Source organism: Schistocerca americana, chromosome 4 (genome assembly GCF_021461395.2).
Source record: "Schistocerca americana isolate TAMUIC-IGC-003095 chromosome 4, iqSchAmer2.1, whole genome shotgun sequence".
Lineage (NCBI taxonomy): Eukaryota > Metazoa > Arthropoda > Insecta > Orthoptera > Acrididae > Schistocerca > Schistocerca americana.
The window spans coordinates 239,111,100-239,136,223 of NC_060122.1; the positions used below are offsets into that span (position 1 = coordinate 239,111,100).

A 25,124-nucleotide genomic window follows, 5' to 3' on the forward strand; every position below is an offset into this window, starting at 1 on the left:
ACAGAGCCTCCACCAGCTTAAACAGTCCCTGCTGACATACGGGATCCATACCTGTACACGTCCATCCGCTCGATACAATTTGAAACGAGACACGTCCGATCAGGCAACATGTTTCTAGTCATCAACTGTCCAATGTTGGCGTTGACGGTCCCAGGCGAGGCGTAAAGCTTTGTATCGTGCGGTCATCAAGGGTACACGAGTGGGCTTTCGGCTCCGAAATTCCATATCGATGATGTTTCGTTAAATGGTCCGCACGCTGAAACTTGTTGATGGCCTAGCATTGAAATGTGCAGCAATTCGCGGAAGGATTGCACTTCTGTCACGTTGAACGATTCTCTTCAGTCGTCGTTGATCCTGTTCAAGCACAATATTTTTCCGGCCTCAGCGATGTCTTAGATTTGATGTTTTACCGGATTCCTGATATTCGTGGTACACTCGTTAAATGGTCATACGGGAAAATCCCCACTTCATCGCTATTTCGGAGATTCTGTGTCCCATCGCTCGAGCGCCGACTGTAACACCACTTTCAAACCCACTTAAATCTTGATAACCTGCCATTGTAGCAACAGTAACCGATATAACAACTGCTCCAGACACTTGTCTAATGTAGGCGTTACCGACGGCAGCGCCGCGTTTTGCCTGTTTACATGTCTTTATATTTGAATAAGCATGCCTACACCAGTTTCTTTGGCGCTTCAGTGTAGATCAGTATTGCTGTGGTTATCCAATAATTGATTCGGCCTACATCACTATCGTAGGTAAAGGTGAGATTCAGTATGGCTCAGGAACATTAGCTGTATATGACATTTTACAATGCCTTTTTTATTTCAATGACAATGCGTGAATACTAAGTTTTTTACCTTTTTTGCCAAACAGAGTCTAACATATACCAGTCAACCCAATAGTATCGAATTCTCATGTGTAAAACAGCTTCATACTTCTGACTACTTTACGAATTTAAATATGTAAGAGACACGAAGTTTAGGGACGGTTTGAAATTAAGCTTCAAGTTTGTTGGAAGTTCCTTGATATGTCTGCCTAAGCAGAAGAAACTAACGATGAAGTCCGAAAACACTTTATTGGACTGTTCAGTTAACCAAAACAAATTCTCCAAGTATAACACCAACACAAAACAGTGATCCGTCTTCCAATCACAACTACATACAACAATAATATAGGAAACAACTGAAATAATTTCCTATTAGTCTCCGCCAGAGACTTCTCCGATATACCAAGCCTAATCCAGAGATCAGCGAGAAGATAAATCCGGGCTGCGGGGGCGGGAGCTCTCCATGTCTGCTGGCGGTCGATGAACTGCCGATATGTGGCCGAGCGCCGGCCTTTATAGCTCTTCGGCGGATGAGTACCTCGGAACTATTTTCCATCACGTGGTTTGACGTGTGAAAATGGTTCCGGGATCTGCAGTGACCTCTTCCTTATGTTTATGTGGGTCGGTAGTGACCCCTGGTGGTCGCTGGTGTCTTTGCTGTGGTGTTGTTGTTGTGGTCGTTGTTGTGGCCGTTCATCAATATTGCCTGTCGGTTGTGTGCCTGCGAGGCGAGCAACCGTGGCTGCAGGATGTCACATTGGTTGCTGATACTCTAGGCGCCGTGATGTCTGGTGGAGAAGGCCACAACATTCCTAAGTGCTCTCATTATCAAACATTGCATGAATCTAGTCTGGGTGATTAGTCTGGGTAATTTGCTCCCCATCTGAAAAAAAGACGGTAGTTTTTCAGGCATCCAAATGTACGCCCTCTGATCTCCTGAACTGTGTGTCGTACAATGATATAATTTTTCAGGTACTGTCAGTAAACTGTGTTGCGCAACCCGATCCTGGTGTTAAACTGTGTTGCGAATAGAATTCGTAGTAAAGAGGCAATAAATTACAACATCCTGCCCAATGCTGCCGTTTTACTGCATGGTCAGTGAAAATTTAGTACGTGACAAACTTTTTTCCTTCCATCATTTTGTCCGAAGTGCCAGTAAGGAAAAGGTTAGAAAAGGTTTGAAATTATGAATGTAGTTTGTTATGCCGGAGCAAGACTCAAATTCGGGATCTTTTCCTTTCATGGGCAAGTGCTCCTTTGGATAAGCTACCCAAGCACAACCCACGACCCGTCCTCATAGCTGAACTTCCACCAGTATCTCATCTCCTACTTTTTTAACTTCATGCAAGTTCACCTGCGAAACCTGAAGGATTAGCACTCCTGGAAGAAACGAGATGTCAGAGAAAGGGCTAAGCCACAGTCTGGGGGATGTTTCCAGAACGTTTCTTTCACAGTAAAGTGGAGTGCGTGCTGATATGACCCTTCTTACCAGATTAAAAGCGTATGGCGGAGCGAGACTAGAGTTCAGAACCTGTGCCGACCATTCTGAAAATGCTCCGCATGAAAGGTAATATTTTGAAAGAGAACATCAGTCTGAGCTAAAACTGGCCACTCATGAGCCCTCCCTCCATACGGGGGTGAGATCAACTTTTTCTTTTCGAGTGTGTACGCCCCATTACCTTAGCCGACTCGGATTCTACACTAACAATATCCGGGATTTTCCCAAGCTCATAGAGAAGGTATTATCTAAGAAACAACACCTATATTTGCCATTTTGTTCTGAATTCGGATTTGGTGGCTAGGACAGCCGTGTTCATAAAGTTATTGTTTTTGAACAATTTGAATGGTCAAGATGGCGACAATATGCGTCAATTTTGAAACGTATTGTTGAAGGTCGTCCGGTTACCGTCAATGTGAAGAATAAACCTGGTATGGTTATTACACACCGTGGCCTGGTCATATTTGTGTCCCATGAATTTAGTAAAGGTGACGAAGCATTGATTTCCAGATTGGAAGTTATACACGCTGACTGTCGTATTGTTCATTGTCGTTCCATGAAGGATGAATGCAGGTTTCGTGCTGCACGCCCGCGGCGTTGGATACGCCGTCGGACGAATCTGTCTAGGACCATTTTTGGTTGAATGTGCTGGTGGCGTACTGAGTTCACTCAAACGGATGGTGTACGCTTTGAGTATGGTGAAATGGCCGCTATTGAGAAGCATGATGAGAAAGCAAAGAATTTTGGAACATTGCAAGATTACGTTATTACTGATGAATTTAAGTTTTTGGTAACAAATATGGTTCTGTAATAATTAATAAAATTGTAACATATGTGTATAGGGTTAATGTAAGGATTGAAAGATTAACTCTTGATGGTAAAGCTAACAAGAAGATATTTGGAGATCAGGGTGCATTGGAGAAAGTGCGAATAGCGTGTAGTAATAAAATGGGTGCTTTTGATTTGAATCCCCAGAAAGCATCTGGTGTACCTTGGCGTAAATATACTAGAAGGAATAGGTTTAAGTTTGTAACGTATCCTAAGCCAGAACAAAGTGCAGATATAACGAAAGTTAAGTCTTGGACAGATCTTGAAAAAGAGTGTAAAGTTAAAAATAGGTTGTTTCAAGGGACAATTCCATTTTATACCGGTCTGCAGATTGCTGGCGATGAACCTGAAAAAAAAAGATGATAATGTACAGAGTGAAGTTAAATATGTGACGTTTATTGTAAGAAATAGAGTGTATATGAGATTTTGTAAGAGGAAAGGTAATGTAACGTTCTGAATAAAAGTATGTGTTTACAGCTAATGTCTGCGTTGGAGTTTTTTTATGCCAACTGGGACCATATACGTAATTATCCGGACGACCTACGGCTCACCTTCCTTGTTCCTAATAATCAACAGACGATTGATGAACTTGCTATTACCTTTGATTGCAACAAGATTAATTATTCAGCAGCTGTTTTAGCGTTGGAAGAACTTTGGTATTATAAGCTTAATCTGGACGATTTGGTGCGTCAGTTTAGGGACGCTTATAGAGAATATGTATTTATGCCAAATGGTATATGGTGTGCAAACAGGTATTTTGATTTTAGGCAAGGCCGTTATAGGCCGTTGTGGTACAATTATTAGAACCTCAATAAATTAACCTCATAAGTCATGCTTCAGACACACAGCCGAAGGCCTTCCTAGAAAATGGCCTCACGGGTAGTGAGGTCTGTTGATCAGGGTAGAAAAAAATATAGGCTTCTACAAAAGTTATCAAAAGAGAAACCGCATTGGCATTGTAAATGTTGTAATGAATGGATGGCAGGCACAGCAATCGAAAAAATTCAGTTTTTCGCTTTTTGCAAATAAGACGGTCTCACTTGATTCTACACTTCATTTACTATGTAAACATTTTTGTTCTAAGCAGTTGACATTTTCGTAAAGAAATTAATTTCAGTTTTGCAAATTTGATTGTACAGTAACACTTTTATGATTCGGAATTTGGAAGTCTATCAAATCAGCTACTTTCAACGTAACGTTGTTCTTGTTCCCTTCGGGGTTAATTAAGGTACGTCGCCACGCCATCGGGATGTTTGATTACGATGAGTTAACTCATTTCTCGCGATCATAATTACTTATTTGGCTGTGTTCTTCCGTCCAACCGTCGTAACTCTCGCACCAGCCACTACGCAGCTACTGGCAGAATGCAGTCTACAACCGCTGTAAGGAAAAATGTTGATAATAATAGTGAAACCTCCCATGGACGCGCACACAGTATATGGAGTGGACTCTCACACGCACACCCTACTGATCAGCACCGCACCACGTCGTACGACCCACCGACCCACCACAGCGCCTCAGAACACCAAATGACTCGGTACCACTACATTCCAGAGCCTTTTTCTGGTATATTTGTAGTAACTGATTTTTACTTGTAGAGGAGAAAATCGAAATAATTCTAATTTATGGTGAGGGTGCAAGAAATTTAGAAGCTGCCGTTGCTCTTTATACCGAACGTTTCGCTGATAGGCCACGATCTTGTAATGCTGTTTATCGTTTTGTAAAAAAATTTACTACCACAGGAAGTGCGAAACATAGAAAAAGAACTAGTAAAGTAACAGTTACGATGAATAGCAACACTGAATTTGCAGTATAACTGCTGCACAACAAAATTTGCAAAACTGAAATTTATAACAAAAAGGGAGAACAAATTAGAACAAAAAAGTTTACATTTTTATCTCAAATGTATTGAAGAATCCAATGAACCGGATCCTCGCTGCAAACACAAGAAAAATCAAACTTTTTCGATTACTGCACCATTTACCTGGAACAGGAAAAAAATGTTTCATGTAAATCCTTTTTTGGGTATAATGCGAATCTGCAACAAAAATGGAGGATTCCCATTTGAAAATAAAGTGTCGGCCTTTCCCCTCCATGCGGGAGGGAGAAGGGGGGCAAGGGCTAGGGTGTGGCCAATTTTAGCATAGATTGGTGGTCCCTGAGTAAATATACTACTTTCATCACGAGCATTTATTCGTGCAATGTGTATTTTTCTAGGGATTTAGTCGTTCCATGTGAAACTTTGTTAACAAACATCTCGAAAAGTTCTTGATTGATTTACACGAAAATTTTTGCACAATACTGAAGTTACCGAAGCTTTTAGTAAAAACTATACGTCTACAGAAAAAGTAACGACAAGTAGTGCGGAAGTGGTCTTGGAGCACTGCATTGACAGCCGTGAGCCGGTATCTGCCAATGTGGTAACACGTGGGTCACAATAACAAAAACACAAGTGGACTGCGAAGCCAGGAAAGCCGAGCGCAGGAGTAAACTGCACCGCACAGTGGTAGATGTGTAGCCAGCAGGGGAATGTGACCGCACCAGGCCAAGTCTCTTATTGTGAGCGATATCAATAGATGCCGGGTTTTGGTAACAAATTGCACCAGAGGCACATAAATAAGTCATTTTCGAGACAGGGAATCACTTCTCATCGCCAGAGACCAGTAGAAAATCTTTGAACTACAGAAAAACCTTAAGTGATCACCGGTAATCCGGATTTCTGCATCCATACAGCCACCAACGATAACCGTTTGTCAACGGAGGTGGCCTGTTATTGTATAGCGAACTGTCCAAGTAAATCATGTAAGACTGGTGGTAATGGTGGATGGGAAACACTGAAAGCTGCTTTAATTTCAGAGAGACATAGGAAGGCAATAAATGTGGACAAACACATCCAACTGCAACTGTTCCGCAAGACAAAATAGCCTCCGCAGCAACAGCGTCAGTGCTTTATGCTATTTACATATTGAGAGGTACTCGATGGCGTCACATGGTGAAATTTTTATTTACAGCTGTGTTTTGGGGCCTTGGTGATGGCGTACAGCAGAGCCGGCACACTTGCTTCCACAGTATTAACTACACACACAGATTTTTTACAATACTGTACCTGCGGCATAGATCATTTTGAAATTTTCAAGTGTGCTTGATGACAAGGAAATAATCAAAATTAATTGTGTTTTATAGCAACTTTTCGGTGATAGATGTCGATGTGTGTTCTCAAAGCTGTGGAGCGAAGCTCAAAGAACATTTTGTCATATAGGGCTACAGCTTTTCACTTTCTGCAACGGATGCCACCACACGAAGATATCGGGGTACGCAGAACAGTTCATTTCTGTTGGTTTGTGGCCAAATTATTTGTCCCCATTCCCAAACAAGGTGTGGGTAATTAAGCTGCATTCCTTTTCCTCGCACAAACTCAGATTTGTCCTAAAGACAACTTACACAGTGACTGAAATTATTGAGTTTGCTGTAAATGATTTGAAGCAACGAAGAGAATCTCTTTCTGAACAGACGATCTCGTAAAGTCGTCACGATGATAGCCAAACCCATTATTTGGTTGGAAATAAAGTTTTCCTTTACTTGTGATGAAAACTGAGCAATATCAGACTAATCAAGTTCAAGAAACTGACTGCTATATAGACAACTGGGACCACAGAGAATGAACCTCCAGTTGAGAAATCAATGAATTTCGAAAACATATACGAATATCGAACACTGCGAACCGTTGAAATGCTGCAGCTGCGCTATGCCTGGTTGCAACTTCCTTTTAAAGTATATTTGGAAACGGTTATTCATTCGTTTGCTAGGCCAAGCGAGAGCAGAAAAAAAATGAAAAAAGTAAATCTATTGGTATCCTCTACGAGCCATGCGACTCAAATTTCTACACAATGTTTGCTCTTTTTGATATGACAGCCGGCCGGAGTGGCAGAGCGGTTCTAGGCGCTACAGTCTGGAACCGCGCGACCACTACCATCACAGGTTCGAATCCTGCCTTGGGCATGGATGTGTGTGATGTTCTTAGGTTAGTTAGGTTTAAGTAGTTCTAAGTTCTAGGGGACTGATGACGTCAGCATTTAAGTCCCATAGTGCTCATAACCATTTGAAGCATTTTTTTATATATGATAGATGAAATTTTAAGGAATACTAAAGATGAAATGGAAATAAGGCCCGTACATTTTGACAAAGATATTAGCAAAAAGGGGACAACTGTAACTGGAAAAATTTAGCCTGTGTACAGTTTCACAAGTATTGGTAACACATTACCGTACTAGCATCAGCATGATTAATGGGCCAGAGTTAAGAGGGGTTCGGTTGTTTGAGGGAAGAGACCAAACTACGAGGTCATCGGTCTCATCGGATTAGGGAAGGACTGGGAAGGAAGTCGGCCGTGCCCTTTCAAAGGAACCATCCCGGCATTTGCCTGGAGCGATTTAGGGAAATCACGGAAAACCTAAATCAGGATGGCCGGACGCGGGATTGAACCGTCGTCCTCCCGAATGTGAGTCCAGTGTGCTAACCACTGCGCCACCTCGCTCGGTCAGACTTAAGACCTGCATTTCGTAACGTGCTATAAAATTATCAGTTATCACTCCATTTCCTTCTTGTGTTTCTGGAATTCGATGTGTTACTTACCGCCGGCTGAAGTGGCCGTGCGGTTAAAGGCGCTGCAGTCTGGAACCGCAAGATCGTTACGGTCGCAGGTTCGAATCCTGCCTCGGGCATGGATGTTTGTGATGTCCTTAGGTTAGTTAGGTTTAACTAGTTCTAAGTTCTAGGGGACTAATGACCTCAGCAGTTCAAAAATGGTTCAGATGGCTCTGAGCACTATGGGACTTAACATCTATGGTCATCAGTCCCCTAGAACTTAGAACTACTTAAACCTAACTAACCTAAGGACAGCACACAACACCCAGCCATCACGAGGCAGAGAAAAATCCCTGACCCCGCCGGGAATCGAACCCGGGAACCCGGGCGTGGGAAGCGAGAACACTACCGCACGACCACGAGATGCGGGCTACCTCAGCAGTTGAGTCCCATAGTGCTCAGAGCCATTTGAACCATTTTTTTGTTACTTACCTCACTTGGAAAGATATTCGACGAATATACTCCAGTTTAGGACATATTGAGAAATCCAATGGATAACAATAACACACTGAAGAGCCAAAGAAACTCGAACACCTGCCTAATATCGTGTAGGGCGCCCGTGAGCACGCCGAAGTGCCGCAACACGACGTGGCATGGACTCGGATAACGTCTGAAGTAGTGCTGGAGGGAACTGACACCATCAATCCTGCAGGGCTCTCCATAAATTCGTAAGTGTACGAAGGGGTGGAGATCTCTTCTGAACAGCACGTCGCAAGGCATCCTAGATAAGCTCAATGAATGGCTGGCGAGTTTGGTGGCCAGCGCAAGTGTTTAAACTCAGAAGAGTGGGGTGTCGTATTGTCCTGCTGGAATTGCCAAAGTCCGTCGGAATGCATACTGGACGTAAATGGATGCAGGTGATCAGACAGGATGCTTACGTACGTGTGACCTGTCAGAGTCATATCTATATGTATCAGGCGTCCCATATCACTCCAACTGCACACTCCCCACACTATTATAGAGCCTCCACCAGTTTGAACAGTCCTCTGCTGATACGCACGTCCATGGATTCATGGGGTTGTCTCCATACCTGTACACGTTCATCCGCTCGATACAATTTGAACGAGACTCGTCCGATCAGGCAACATGTTTCCAGTCATCAACAGTCCAATGTTTGTGTTGACTGACCCAGGCGAGGCGTAAAGCTTTATGTCGTGAAGTCATCAAGGGTACACGAGTGGGCCTTCGGCTCCGAAAGCCCATATCGATGATGTTTTGTTGAATGGTTCGCACGCTGACACTTGTTGATGGCCCAGCACTGAAATCTGCAGAAATTTGCTTAAGGGTTGCACGTCTGTCACGTTGAACGATTCTCTTCAGTCGTTGTTGATCCCGTTCTTGAAGAATCTTTTCCGGCCGCTGCGATGTCGGAGATTTGATGTTTTACCGGATTCGGAATATTCACGGTACACTCGTGAAATGGTCGTAAGGGAAAATCCCCACTTCATTGCTGCCGACTATAACACCACGTTCAATCTCATTTAAATCTTTCTAGCCTGCCATTGTAGAAGCAGTAACCGATTTTACAACTGCGCCAGACGCGTGTTGTTTTATAGAGGCGTTGCCGACCGCAGCCCCGTGTTCTGCCTGTTAGCATACCTTTGTATGCCTATAATAATAATAAATTGGAAACAAAGCGACATTGGCCTTATTTGATAGTTCTGAACGATATCCATCGACAACGGCCTTTTTTTCATCTCTATTTATTTGTCAGTACATATTTAATATATATATATATATATATATATATATATATATATATATATATATATATATATATATATATATATTCACTCCCTCAATACAGCCGGCCGGTTTGGCCGAGCGGCTCTAGGCGCTTCAGTCTGGAACCGCGCGACCGCTAATGTCGCAGGTTCGAATCCTGCGTGGGGCATGGATGTGTGTGATGTCCTTAGGTTAGTTAGGTTTAAGTAGTTCTAAGTTCTAGGGGACTGATGACCTCAGATGTTAAGTCCCATAGTGCTCAGAGCCATTTGAGCCATTTGAACTCCCGCAATACAGAATATAACAAACACAAATTTAATGTCACTCCTTTACAAGGTGTCATAGTTTCAAATTCCATTGTTTGCTAAAATTACTGTGTTTGTTTGCATTTAAAGTAATTTACTATATTAAGTATTACGTCTCTCAAACCAATACGCTTGCCACAACATAAAAGTAAGGAGTAAATACATGGCACCATCTTTTATACTCACTGACAACCCGCTTGTAGTCCAATAATCGCACCAGGATGCTACTCAAACCGACTACCACCGCCGGAATGCTGCATACGATCATTGAGTTGATGTAGACCCTCTCGTTTGTCAGATACTGCAAGAGAAAGAGGTTTGCGTATAAGTTTGGCGACTCAGTGTTCGTATTTTTCAAATACCAACAATAAATTTAAACTAGTTAATGTTCTGAGAATCTGACTGTAACGCCTACACTAAGATGAAATACAGCACTTATAGTACAATCTGTACTGCACAGCGAGCCACACAGTTACCAAGATAGCGAGGGATGTACACATACTATCGAGACTTCACTACACCTAAATCCCGTGCGAACTCACTCTATGTTTGTTGTTCAGTTTTATCCAAACAGCCATCGAGAAAGTAACAGCTGTAATATATCTGGATGCCATTGACACTTCGGCGTGAGTTAGCAATAATAATTCGTCTTCCCAGGTTTGCACAGCATGGTAAATCGATCAAAAACACGAATTTAGTTTACCGTCATCTCGTGTTACTCACATAGCTGCATAACCTTTGTGGCGAGAAAGGGTCGTAGCAAATTGAGCAAAGAAGAAAAACAATGGAATGTTTGCCACTTCCATTTGACAGTCGTTGTAGACCAACATTTATCTGTCACATAACAGGAGGCCCATTTTAAAAACAAACGAATGATGTTCTATGAAACACATTCAAGTTCAAAATGGTTCAAATGGCTCTAAGCACTATGGGACTTAACATCTGAGGTCATCAGTCCCCTAGACTTTACTTAAACCTAACTAACCTAAGGACATCACACACATCCATGCCCGACGCAGGATTTGAACCTGCGACAGTAGCAGCATCGCGGTTCCGAACTGAAGCACCTAGAACCGCTCGGTCACAACAGCCGGCGACATTCAAGTCATTACATCTACGTGTTCACTTTATGAGGTGGTGAAACACCTTTATGAATAGGTACAGAATCTGATAATGGACACCGTAACTCACTTCAGAATTGTAATGTGGATTTAACACTGGACGTAACACCAAATATGACAGTTCTTTGTTAGCAGAATTTACCAAGAGTGACGTGTCCTTATAGAAAATAGACATGGCGAAGAACAGACAGTGCTGAAAATTAAATGGCAAACATTTTATTAAACAAAGAAATGTTACGCGAAATGTCGTCAGAATAACTTCAGAATTTCAAGTGGCCCGTCTTATAGGAAAAAGTAAAAAAATAGTAGATAAAAGAAAGGTACACATACATGAGAGAAGAAGTCAAAAGTAGTTCATGTTGATCTATTTAGGAATATGGAGGCGTACCAAATTAAAATAAACAATTTTGCATAGTTGTATGGTAGTGCACATAATTTAAGGAACATATTAACCGTACATAAGACACAAAAATGTTCATTATAAAATGTCTCCGGAAATGCTGGGTTTCAGAGTTGTGGTCTTCAAAGCAGTGATATTCACCAGAACATTTTTCTCCTCGCAGATATTTGCCGTGACAGAAAATATTGCTTGGACAGTAAAAATCAAGGCAAATGGTACACTGAGCACTGTGTTTGGCTGTTAGTAATGAGCTTCTTGCACTGTATGGCGGACGACGATGATGCGTTGGCCCGGTTGCCCGCGCGGGATACGGTGGCCGATGTGCAGTGTCCAAAGCGCTGAACGAGTTCATTCATTTATTCGGAAGGTGAGGCCGACAAGTGCGTTCCATATTTCGGCCAGTGAGCGGTGACAGAATCGAGGCGCACGCTCTGAAATCTTTCTCAAACGATTTTCCAGAAACTGTTAGGTAAAAACATTTCATTTTTGCGTAACTTGTAGCTTTATGTGTAAGATTCATGATGATGTGCCCATCATTTCGTTAATGATCATAGTTATTGTGATATTTTTGTGGAAGTGAGACACTGCGCAAAATTCGTAGAAGTTTTCAATGAAACATAGAGGTCGCATTGATTTTGCGTTTGGTGAATATTACATAATATGTTGTTGCATATGAAATTTAGCTGACATACTGAATTTTTCTTTAGACTTGGAAAGAGGTATTTGTCAGCAATCTCAAGAAAGTTTATTTGAAGTAGCACACAGATTTGCGATCGCGCGTGCCAGCGATGAAGCCAGAGTGAAATATTTCCAACATAACTCGTATTTCGCTAACGGTTTCAAATACTGAAATGAAATTTTTGCAAATCATAGACTACAAAGAGGAGAGTATTTTTCCATATCGTTATTATGCAAAACTTCGTTGTATATCGTGTTATAGCACTTACTACAGACTTTTTCGAAGAATGTAACTTTTAAGGGCCATCGATGTATCTGGTGAAACGAAAAATGGTATGGGCTTTGCAACAACACAAGTAAAGACCTCACACTTTTTTTTTGCACTGAGGATGTGCTTTTTCACAGGCTACTGACCTTACTTTTTCTCAGTTCCTCACTTAATAAAACACAGTTTCAGAATTCCCTCACAACAGTGTTTGCAAAACACGTTAGTGAGGCGAGACTGTGTAAACTCCACTGTGTTTTGGCAAAAGAAACAGATTTTAACTTGGCAACCAGAGAAACGTGTAGGATTTACTAAAAATTTGCTCTTCATGATACTTCTCTCGAAATTATAAATGATTAACAAGCCAGGCCAAAATAAATTGCTGCATTTTCAGCGAAATTCTTGTTAAATACTAACCATATCAGAGGTGACAATGGGTCTTTTTGAATGATCACTATGAATGTTTGGACGTGGAGGTGCTCCACTTAATATTTACAGAAAATATGAGCATAGGTGTTAGTTTAGAACGGCACTTCCTCTCCAGGTCACCTGCCCATAACCCCCACCCCTACCACTCTCCCCACGCGTATCCTGCAGTCTGTGCATCTACCGGCCACGACATTCTGTGCGGACTATAACCGGAAAGTTACACACAACTAAGAATTCCAGATCATAAGACATTTTAACGTCTCCATCGGCGTCTGTGCACTCTTGGGAAATTTACACCTTCTGGTTTGGAGAGGGGACGAACAAGTTCTACAACTCCAAATGCAGAGGAGGACATTCCAGGTTTCTTCTACACACCTCTTATCAGCACACACAGGTTAGCTTCGCAAGTGAATGTTCCTCATACGACTATCTGGAGACAATTGCAAAAGCAACAGTTATATACTTATCATTTGTAACGTGTATAGGACTGCCACAGCAGATTACACTGCACGCTTCAGTCATACGGCTCACGGTACTTTGATCAAAAGTTTCCTGGCCAATAGACAGTCGGAGATGGCCCCGCTGCTTGGCCTCCATGCTCATCTAATCTGAAACCTATTCATTTCTATTTGTGGGGCCACTTTTATGTTTATTTGTCACTGGTGCCTGTAATCCCTTCAGAATCGAACCACAGCTGGTTGTGAGGAACTGCACAATACTTCAGGAATTTAGGATCATTGTTGCAGGCCCATGAGACATCGGTGGAGAACAGCACTGGAAATTTTGAACATTTTCTTTGAAAGCACCTCGGTATGTGTGGAATAAAACTGTTTCAATGACTATCTCTGTTTGGAAAGCCATAACTCGGAAACCAATCATTTCCAGGCAGACGATATAATGAACTTTTTTTTGTACATATGTGGGGTACATACCTGAATTTAGAACCTCTGTTTTTGAAACACTTTATAGATGAAGGGGGTCAAAATTTAACGGTGCAAACAGGTATGAAGTGAGCAAAACAACAAGAAATCTCAAATGGGTAAAGTCGCCTATTGATTAGAAGATGAAAGTATCCAACAATGTTAGCAACATCATATGACATTCTGTACTAAAAATCTACTCGAAAATATTTTCTAGGACCTCTGAGAAGATTCAGCGTAAACATTATTAAAGTAAAGACTGAAAACGAGTATGAAGAATAGGAAATGAATATATGTTGGCTACACACTACATTTCGACAATTAATATGATGGATGGCACAACGAAAGAGAGAAAACTGCACAAGCATTCGAAGATTTACTGAAATGATTGTATAGTTAGAGAGATTAATCAGAGACAAAGATTGGTAGCAATAAAAATTATAACACTGCAGAGGTAATACCCGATGAGATGTACAAATCCATTGAAACTGTGGTGAAAGGAAAGGTACCAGGATATTGTGTTTGAGTAGTTTGGAATAAGGTATAGTTCTGTTGATAGTAACGACAGTGTCGGGAGGGCTCTCAACAATGAAGATACACGTTTCTGTCGTAATAGTATGTTTCATGCGTGTCTGTGTTCACCGTGTAAGGAGGGATTTACTTTACATTCCTTACATGGTAGCAGTCTGTGGTTGTAAACTAAAAGAAGACCGTTATTCGAAAAGAGTGCTTTTTAAAATTGGGTATGGCTGACATTAAGATACTAGTGTTGGGAATTTAAAACGGCGACTGGAAATGTATCCGAAAATGAAGAAGTGCAGTACAGTGGCTTCAAGAACAGAAATGAACAATTGATACGAAGGGAATATGACCACAGTGAGCTACATATATGGAGCAATTTTGAACAAGTAACTGTAATTTGAGAGTGATAAGGAAACTGCTTTTGAGACAATGGAAACGTTCTATGAAATATACTCCAATGAAATGACAGCTCCGCAGACTGTGCGCCAAAACAAACAGGACAAACTAAGGCTATAGTGACACAGCAACATTCTTCAGTATTCTTGAAAAAAATAGCTCTACGTGTTCCACCGTGGCGCCCTCACATTTACGTGGGCCAGGAGGCCGCCGCCGCCACGGCTTACGGTGCGACGGTGCAGAGACCTCTAGTAGCCTCCGACGTCCGTGCCGTCTGGCGCGCTCTCTAGATCCTAACGAACCCCTCTTCTTTCCTTGCAGCGGTGAGGGAGGGAACGGGACATTTGGGCCAGGCCTCAGAAGACAACCCCTGCCCTCTTTGCCCCCGGCCCTTCTCTCAGGCCCTTATGAAAAAAATCCCGCGGCGCGCCGTGCTAGATATTGGATGGTCGACGCGTTCGCATGCTCACTCTCTCATCACTTCTTGCGGCGAGTTGGGGCCTCAGCGATCGTAGAGAGACCACACCTTCCTCTGCAGACAATGACATTATGATCCTTTCATCTGTTTTCATTTTAAAACCTCCAGCTCCTTTCTTATTCAATGTACCTTATATGTACAATAAAGTCTAAGTTATTCGGGCTAAGCCGGCAGTTGTGGCCGAGCGGTTCTAGGCGCTTCAGTCCGGAACCATTCTGCTGCTACGGCCGGAGGTTCGAATGCTGCCTCGGGCGCGGATGTGTGTGATGTCCTTAGAATGGTTAGGTTTAAGTAATTCTAAGTCTAGGGGACTGATCACTTAAAATGTTAAGTCCCATAGTGATCAGAGCCATTTGTTCGGGCTAATATGAACCCAAGGCTGTATGATAGCCGAAATATACGAATAATCCAAAAATATGCATGTTTTAGAAGACACTGTTATTCATATGGGCAGTCAGACGAAAACCGAACACCTGGCACAACGGGACCATAGAATTGTTCAGTTCAAAAGCAATCACTACACGCATTAAGACATTTATCCCACTGGGAGACGACACGATCAATTCCTGTTTCGTGGAACGCGGTGGGCATCTGACAGATCCACAACCGTACCCTCTCTCGCATTTCCTCGTCCGACTGAAACCGACGTCCATGCATCTCTTTCTGCAGGTCGCCAAAGATGTGAAAATCATGTTGTGAAACATCTCGGCTGTACTGAGAATGTTGCACTGTTTCCCAATCAAATCGTTGAAGCGTAACCTTCATCCAACTGGCAATGTGGGGGTGGGCGTTATTGTACATCAGAATGACTCCGACCGACGGTATTCCTGGGCATTATGACTTACGGTACATCGCAGTTTCTGCAAATTGTCTTCATAATGCTGTGCATTGATTATGACGCCACGAAAGAGGAACTCGATGAGCAGAGTGCCCCTGCATTGGAGGAAGGTCATCATTACCTTAGCGAAACTTCTGTGAACAGTTTTGGATTTCCTGGGAGGGGAAAGATGTGGAACGTTTCCATTGTTTACTCTGCAGTTTGCTCTTCTGCTGTCGGAATGCTGTCAGACGCGGTAACACCCACCCCCACACTGCCAATCTGACGAAGGCTATGCTTCAGCGATTTGGTTGGGAAATACTGTAACAACCTCCGCACAGCCTGGGGCATAAATGTTATAATGCGTGCGATGATTACTTTTGAATGGAACCATTCCATGGTTCTATTGTGCGGGTGTTCAGGTTTCAATTGACTGCCCCTCATACTTTATTTAGAGACCACACAAAATGCAGTATTTGTAAACCCACTATTACTTACATGTCATTCATTGCAAACTGAAAAATTATGTACCAAATTACCCTTTTTCAACACTCGTTCATTTCACTTTCGGGAAATGATCATCCAATTTGTTTTCCTTTTTTTCCCACTCATTTTTTTTGATGACTACGATTCTCGTTTTACATAGAGTTAAACAAAAAGGTACTGTCAAACGAATTTCTGCTCTGCATGATATAATAACAGATCGACGTATTTCAGTGCTTGTGTGTGTGTGTGTGTGTGTGTGTGTGTGTGTGTGTGTGTGTGTGTGTGTTCAAAAAAATGGCTCTGAGCACTATGGGACTTAACTGCTGTGGTCATCAGTCCCCTAGAACTTAGAACTACTTAAACCTATCTGACCTAAGGACATCACACGTCCATGCCCGAAGTAGGATTCGAACTTGCGACCGTAGCGGTCACGTGGCTCCAGACTGTAGCGCATAGAACCGCACATGTGTGTGTTCAAATCACACTTCATAGGCGTCGCTGTTTAATCATTCTCGGGTGTTTTCGACACCTGCGCGGTCATAACTAGAAATTAGCCTCACAAGACGCGGTCATAACTAGAAATTTGCCTCACAAGATCGGTAGCGTCACATTCCCCGCTACTGTGATCTTCAAGGCCACTTCCAGTGGAGAACAAAATAATTTTATTCTGTGAGAAATCTACCATTATCTTCATTTTGTCTATTTTTTATTGTTCCGTAGTTGCTTCTATATTCTTGGAGAAGTGGTTCATTTAAAGCAGCTCAGAGGAAGGCAGCTTGTATTGTTCCATACGTGTTCCACTTCTTCTTATTGTGGCTAATTTCCAGTGGCCTGTAATACACGTTTGTTTTACATACTAGACCTAGTAATTGCGTTTTATAATAATTATTGCAGACATGTTGCTGTATTACGGTTTTTGGTATTCACTTGTTTTAGTTGAGGGCGAACTTTTGGTAGCACAGGTTTCGTAAGTTTAAATTACTATTTGTTTCTACGTACGATTTGTTACCTTTATCTACCATATGTCTGCCTTTCTGGAATTGTACTTACTTGATCTGTCTACACGAGTATGTTCGGTTTTCGGCGTTTATCGGACACCTTTAAATTGAACACCGCACTTTTACTTTTCACTGAATGTTAGTTTTGAAGATTAAATTATTATTTAATTTGAAAATAATAAATAGCCATATCAATATAAGGAACCATAAGGAACATGGACTGATCATGTTAGCCATTAAAACGATCGCACACAGATGTAGAACGTTATCAGGCCAGATGACGATCTCGACGGCCACAAAAATTCTGCGTGCGCGCCACGCACACACACACACACAAACACACACACACACACACACACACACACAATACAATGAGATACCATAACACAAAAAGTACACATAGTGACAATATGGAACACTACATACATTAAACAATCTAAAACAAAACGCAGAGAATAGCGAAAGTGAAATGTTCACTAAAATGTGTTTGGAAATGCCGAAATTCGGACATCCTGATGTATACCACCCAACAAAGTACAACTTCAATATGATATATGGACTAATAAGATCACAAATCCTAAGTAGAAACGAATATCGGTACTAAACTTCTCATTGAATAACAGAGAAACAAAAATGTAATTTAGTAACATATCTGCAGCAATTGTTACGTAACACAGTAATTAGGCCTACATACATTAAGCAAACATGTTTTACAGGTCACTAAAGATGCTTCACAAATAATTAAAAAGTAAAACGCATATGCCACAATACAAATAGCCTTTTATTTGGTTGCATTAGACGAATCACACCTCCAAGAATATTGTTAACTTCTTCACGTTGTTCAAAGCCTTACAAATATCATGGTTTGCATCGAGCACATTCACGGATTTCCAGAAAATGACAATAGCTGAACCTTGTTGCTAATCTGTGGTCAGTATGTTGTATACAATATTTGAAGAGGGATTGGGAAAGAATGGAAAAGTACTTCAGGGATGTCTGACAGTGTGACTAGATCCCGCAAAGTACTTGGGCTGTATATCAGGAGTAACAAGCGGAGTAGCGTATTCTGATGGAGAACATTCGTTCTTATTAGAACAGGCTTTCTCTTATTTTTCCAAAAATCGCCGAATTATATGAGGATAATCCGCACCCTGGTGGCTTACTGCATTTGTATTTATGCAAGCTACTACCTGTATTTTTTACGATATTTACGTTTGTGTTCAAAGTGGTTATTCGTATTGTTGGTAGAAATGTGATGGAAAACTGGCTTTGTACTATTGCTTGCTCTGGAGCAGCCATTCTCAAATTCTTTTGGCATTGGAGCCCTTTCGAAACACTAAATATTTTGCGAAACCCTACGAAAAGAAAAACTTTGTTTTATGTCCAGTTTTTAATTATAATTATTGAATGAAAATCATGCAAAATTAGGTACACTGTACACTACTGACTTCTGCAACAATACACAAAACGATACACATTAGTGCAATACAAAAAATAGCACTGTATAGACTTCTGTGTAAATTGAAAAATTGTTTCCACTGAATGAGAGGTATGAAGTTTTTTTGTTCATTTTTGACCAGCTGTTTAACACCGGTACTGACGGAAGAGAGTTGAAGCCAGAATCCCCTTTTACACAAGTTTTTTGGGAACGGTAGAACAGTCAGCATGTGTGGCAAGTTGTGAATATTGATCATGAATCCTGTGCAAAAATCATGAAGTGATGTTGTTTCGAACAGTGGTTCCATGCTTGAATCTGATATCATTTCTAAAAAAATAGAGATTTGTCGGTTGCGTTTGACGTGTTTTCTGGCTTCCGAAAATTTGGTAGAAAATGATTCTGAGCCCATGAATTCATTTCATGACGCGCGCATATCATGGAGACACCGGACCAATTCTTCAAATGTTTGATTACGTAATCTGTCTCGCCAACTAACACATTCGGTGTTAAACTTCCTAATTCCCTCTTGCTAACGCAAACAATCAAAAAATCTAGTTTTTTAGGCGATTATTTTGTTATTAGTACTGAAACTGCTGTCTGTTTTCCTTGTAAAGAATTAGTTAGTTTCATGTTCCATGAATAATTTGCACTATAAATCGTAATGAAGGGAAATTAGTTATTTTATTTTCACGTCACAGATTTAAGACAGATTTAATTCACAATTATTTTCTGAATCTATCTACCAAAAAACTAGTCTGAACAATCATGCCACATCGCATCGCTCAAACTATCTTTTAATGTAAAAAAATATCAATCACAAAATTTTGTAATTCAGCTCCTAGTACGAATAAGCTTGTTGAGGTCTTACACTGAGGTAACCGTATAATCACAACACGGATCAATAGTGCTTTATGTCTGATCCCATAACCTCCATACAATACTAAAAACATTTGGCCCAAAAACTGCGTGGTTTATTTTTACTGCTTTGACCAGAACCAGTTTTAGATTTACTGGCATCTTCTTTATCACGAATGTTTGTCTCTGCAGTATACAATTGCTGGAACTACAGTTTGGCGCTTCACTTTTTACTAGTGGTATCACTCCTGCTGGTTTACCAGTCCTTGTCTTGGCACCCATCAGTACAGATACCGAAAGAGTCGTTCGTCGAGATGGTACATTCGAAAAAAATTGTTAATCATGTTTAAAATTTATTTACTGGTAGTCTAGTAGTAGTTAGCAACAATGTACACATTAGCAAGTCTTCTTAGAGTGAATGTTTAAATGGTTATCGTACAGTTATCAGCAAGACAGCCAGACCAGCAACATTAATCAACTCATCAATTTGTAAGACGAATTTGTTGTGTTGAAGGCGACTGATTATTTCTAGTCTGATATAGCCTGAGAGACCGTTATTTCGATAGGGAAAAGTGTCGTTCGAAGGCGGCACTGTAGGAAGTTTGGTCGCAGCCCCGAATCCTCCCGAAACCAGGTAGGTAAGCAGGTAACAGGACCGAGTCCTCCCAAACTCACACATTGTATGTTGTACTACAGACAATAATATAATTATCTCTGCCATGTCCCTTATCTCCTTTCCCTACCCCTCCCATGTTTTAAACAAAAAGTATTGATTCACTTATGCACGCTTTGCGCGTCACTTTGAGCGGGATTTAGTCGCTGGCGCTGTGCTTGTGGGCTTGGGAGGATCCGGTACCATTTTTCTGACCGCGGGAGTATTCGGGGCTGCGCCCGAAAGTTCTTTTCAGATTTTTCATCGAGCGTACATTCTGCTATACCTGCTACACATGATTTCATTACATTCTCAGTGACAGTGTACGCTTCGCCTGCTTGTGGAGTGCGATAGCTGACCAAACACGAAGCCTCCGTGGCTTTCTCATTCAAGTCCTAACATTCGCATTTTAACAGGTAACATGGCACTACTCGGAAGTAGCTTGCTAAATAACAGGCAGAGAGGTGAGACGTTGAAATCGACAAATCAGAGACCAATGTAAGATTCTCATTCTATCTTTTTTTTATCTTTAGCGAGTCGTAAGATATCCTATTGTTTGAAAGTATGGAGCTTGAAATCGTTGCATCACCTTCTTGAATCTCGTACTCTGACTGGAATTCTTTGAAACTGATGCCACATCTTCCGGGCAAACCACCTTTGAACTTTGGATGCAAGTTTTCCTTGCAACACCTTTAAGCCAATGCTCGATTCTATCTTTTAAACCGATATTTATATTTTATTGTTTTACAGACATGAAATAACATCGCCACACCACACTGTATTTTATAACTGTAGTGAATAACGAACACGCATTCAACATATTACGGTCCCAAAGTGGTGTGCGGGCTTCCTGTGCTGAATTGGACTGCATGTTGCAATCGTAAACTGTAATGGGAACTGCGCTCTGTGTTGCGCGGCACGGGTGATGCATAGAGAGCCAAGCGACGATGTCCTTCGAGGCCGTTCAAGGTGGTTGTGGATGAGTCAGCCGGAGACTGGAGAGAGTATAGTGGAATGTTCGAGACCTTTGTAGATGACACGGCTTGCAGAGAGAGAGAGAGAGAGAGAGAGAGAGAGAGAGGAAGAGAAAGAGAGAGAGAGAGAGAGAGAGAGAGAGAGAGAGAGAGGAAGAGAAAGAGAGAGAGAGAGAGAGAGAGAGCGTTAGCACAGCCGCTGTACGTATGTACGTATGTATAGTGACAAGTATCTAGTCGCTACATACGTACTCGAGCAAGCTACGCTCTTTCCTTCAAAGCATTTAGTGGCATTATTGTAGATTTATTATTCTGTATGTCGCCTCATTTTTTGCTATTTTTGGCTACTAACAAGGGAACCTCCCCATCGCACCCCCCTTAGATTTGGTTATAAGTTGGCACAGTTGATAGGCCTTGAAAAACTGAACACAGATCAATCGAGAAAACAAGAAGAAGTTGTGTGGAACTATGAAAAAAAAATAAGCAAAATATACAAACTGGGTAGTCCATGCCCAAGATAGGCAACATCTAGGAGCCACCGTGCTTAGGAGCGCCGTGGTCCCGTGGTTAGCGTGAGCAACTGCGGAACGAGAGGTCCTTGGTTCAAGTCTTCCCTCGAGTGAAAAGTTTAATTTCTTTATTTTTGCAAAGTTATGATCTGTCAGTTCGATCATTGACGTCTCTGTTCACTCTAATAAGCAAAACCGCGCGATTAGTAGCCGAAAGGACGCGCCTCTCCAATGGGAACCGAAAACATTTGATCGGAATGTCATAGGTCAACCGATTCCTCCACAGGAAAACATATCTGATATATTCTATACGACACTGGTGACGGCATATGCTTCACATGACAGGAATATGTTGTCGACCCACCTAACTTGTACACTTGGCGAATGGGTAAAAAGATTCTTCTACCTTGCCCGATTTAGGTTTTCTAGTGGATGTGATAATCACTCCCAAAAAGTGATGAAAACATAAGAGTTTGTCACATAATCTGCAACAAACGAATGCAACAGTTTCACAGTCGCACAGTTTTCCCTGTGCTCTGTCAAAACATAAGTTTTTAACTTTTTCAAATTTTTCCGTGTGTAGACCGTCAGATCCTGCATATGTCCAAGCAAATCTGAACATGTCCTGGAATTTTGGAGACCGAAGTTGATTATGTGTGAGTGCCTGAACTTTGATAATTGTCTGAAAATAATAAATTAAACTTTTTACTCGAGGGAAGACTTAAGCCAAGGACCTCTCGTTCCGCAGCTGCACACGCTAACCACGGGACCACGGCGCTCTTAGGTTCACACTGACCTTGATGTTGCCTATCTTCCACATGAACTGCTCAGTTTGTATATTTTGCTTATTTTTTTCGTGGTTCCACACAACTTCTTCCTGTTTTCTCGATTGATCTGTGTTCAGTTTTTCAAGGCCTATCCACTGTGCCAACTTATAACTAAATCTGAGGGGGGTGCGGTGGGGAGGTTCCCCTGTAAGCACTGAGAGAAGCGCTGCCGATGCCTTGCGGAGCCGCAGGTCTCCGCGGAGCACATTGTGACCAGCGCTACTTTAGAGCTTACCGGTTTGCAGCGGCCCCCTGCGGCAGCACTGCCGTTGTGACCTTCCGTCTTTAAGGGGACGACAGTTGTGGTGAGGCATTTTTTTTCTAGCCGATGGGCAGTGAGAGTATCGCACATGTAGACTGGCGTCGAGTTGCCACTCAGCCGCTGCGCCTCGTAGAACTCTTCCAGCGTCGTGAACAGCTGCGGTAGCCACAGCCGCACCGTGTTCAGGCTGCAACACGGCCGTCGCTAAGTGGCTACAGAATAAAGTTGTCAGCGAAATGCTGGAAAACTCGCAGAACAGTATGATTTCACTTTGGATTCTTGTAGTACTAGAGTCATTCAAGCATAAATCGGGATGTCTTAACACGTCTTTATTGATGAGATATACCAGTACAAGTAGGGAGCCTTTTTTTCCTTCACTGCTGGACAATTGCCAAGGAAAAGAGATATTGTTGGACAGGAATAATCAGAGGATATGTGGACGACGTGAAAAACAGCACACACGTAATACAGGTAGAGTGTGTGATGTAACAAAATAAAAGTGATGTTGTTATTCAATGGAAAAGTTGGAATTTCAGATTTCGCTTACTGTTTTATCAATCACAATCGGCGTAAGAATCATGGATTGACCATTGTCATAGAATATTGCATTATGAAATGTGAATAGTCTTTATTTGCAGTGTCGCGTGGCTTGAATCAGTCAGCCCGCATCTCGTGGTCGTGCGGTAGCGTTCTCGCTTCCCACGCCCGGGTTCCCGGGTTCGATTCCCGGCGGGGTCAGGGATTTTCTCTGCCTCGTGATGGCTGGGTGTTGTGTGCTGTCCTTAGGTTAGTTAGGTTTAAGTAGTTCTAAGTTCTAGGGGACTGATGACCATAGATGTTAAGTCCCATAGTGCTCAGAGCCATTGAATCAGTCACAGCTAGCGTGCTAATGATTAAGAAATTGCATTTTCGTCTTTCTAATTACTTCATTATCGTAGATACGATCATACCCGGTCGTGAAGTTATTGTTATGACAAAACAATTTCCTAAGGGACCAGAAAGTTCTCAGGGGCGCAAAAACAACTGTAACATCACACAAAAGGGAAATTCAGTATTAAAGTTGATGCAAGGAGACGATAAAACGGTTGTCTTTTTGTCAATGTAACACGCACATTGGACTGCTGATCTTGGTTTCTGTAATCTTAGCAAAATGCATAATTAAAATGAAAATAATACTGAGGATATGATAGGAATGAGCACTGCTAAATGATTCAGTATTTCCAGAACAAATATTTATTATAACTAAAACATATATCGTACCTTATGCTTAGTACTACAATGACGGTAATTTTTTATGTCCGTTTCATGTCCATTGAGTGCTCTTTTATATAGCCATTGTCCTCTTGAGTCGCCCGTGTGTCGTCACAATAAGTTATGACAGTTCTTCTTTTTACACTTCACTCAAACTTAGACGGAACACGTTTTTATACATTTAGTAAAAAATTAGATCAGACCGCCACAAATCTGCGTCCGTCTTACTTAAGGAAAACAGTACAAGTGTCAAGCGCTCAGGGCTTCATTTGTTCTCCAGCGAACAAAATAGTGAAGGATCGCATATCGATCCGTATTCTTCTGTTCATATTGCCGTCCAAAGACAACGAATTACATTATTTGGTATATTCCACCGTCGCTATGCGACATCTTATTATACATTAATCATTCTTTATAAACAAGTATTTGTCTTCTGGGTGAAAGTGTTAACTATTTGCTGTTTTAATGAAGCCAAAAATAGCGAATATCAAAAGTGGTATATTTATAACGAAAAATGGTATAGATTTCACCAATGGAAAAGCAGGCTAACAGACAAAAATATCGTGTGTGTTTCACATAGGTCATATTTCCGACATAAATGTCGATAACGGACTCTCAGTGAGGATGTATACCCTCTTAGACCACTGAAGCACATTTTACACCTGTTGTTCATGCTGGTTACCAACCTGTTTAGGAATCCTTGGGAGGGGGGGGGGGGGGAGGGAGGGATAGGGATATTGTCCCACTCCTCTCTCAAGGACATTTTCCAGTTCTTGTACAGTTCTGGGAGTGGATTTTCGATGAGAAACTGGCCTGCCCAGAGCATTCCAGGCATGCTCCATAGGGTTTTGGACCACGGAGTATGCAGGCCATTCCATACGTTTGATACCTTCCTTTCTCAGTCTGTCTGACACCTCAGCTGCCCTATGTAGACGGACAATGTCGTCTATAAACAGAAAGTCGTGACCTGCCGCGTCCCTAAGCAGGCGGACATGATCCGGAATATTCTCCCTGCAA

The 25,124-nt window shown here is 41.8% G+C and overlaps 1 protein-coding gene across 1 annotated transcript in view; it reads right to left on the reverse strand.

The window, feature by feature from the left end:
• LOC124613372 overlaps positions 1-25,124 on the reverse strand; it is a 148,340-nt gene that overhangs the window by 4,963 nt on the left and 118,253 nt on the right. Inside the window, exons 6-7 of the mRNA XM_047142073.1 lie at positions 22,830-23,043; positions 10,016-10,130 (exon numbers count right to left, since the gene is read on the reverse strand). Of these exons, the coding sequence (XP_046998029.1) occupies positions 10,016-10,130; positions 22,830-23,043 (329 nt within the window). The remainder of the gene's footprint in view (positions 1-10,015; positions 10,131-22,829; positions 23,044-25,124) is intronic.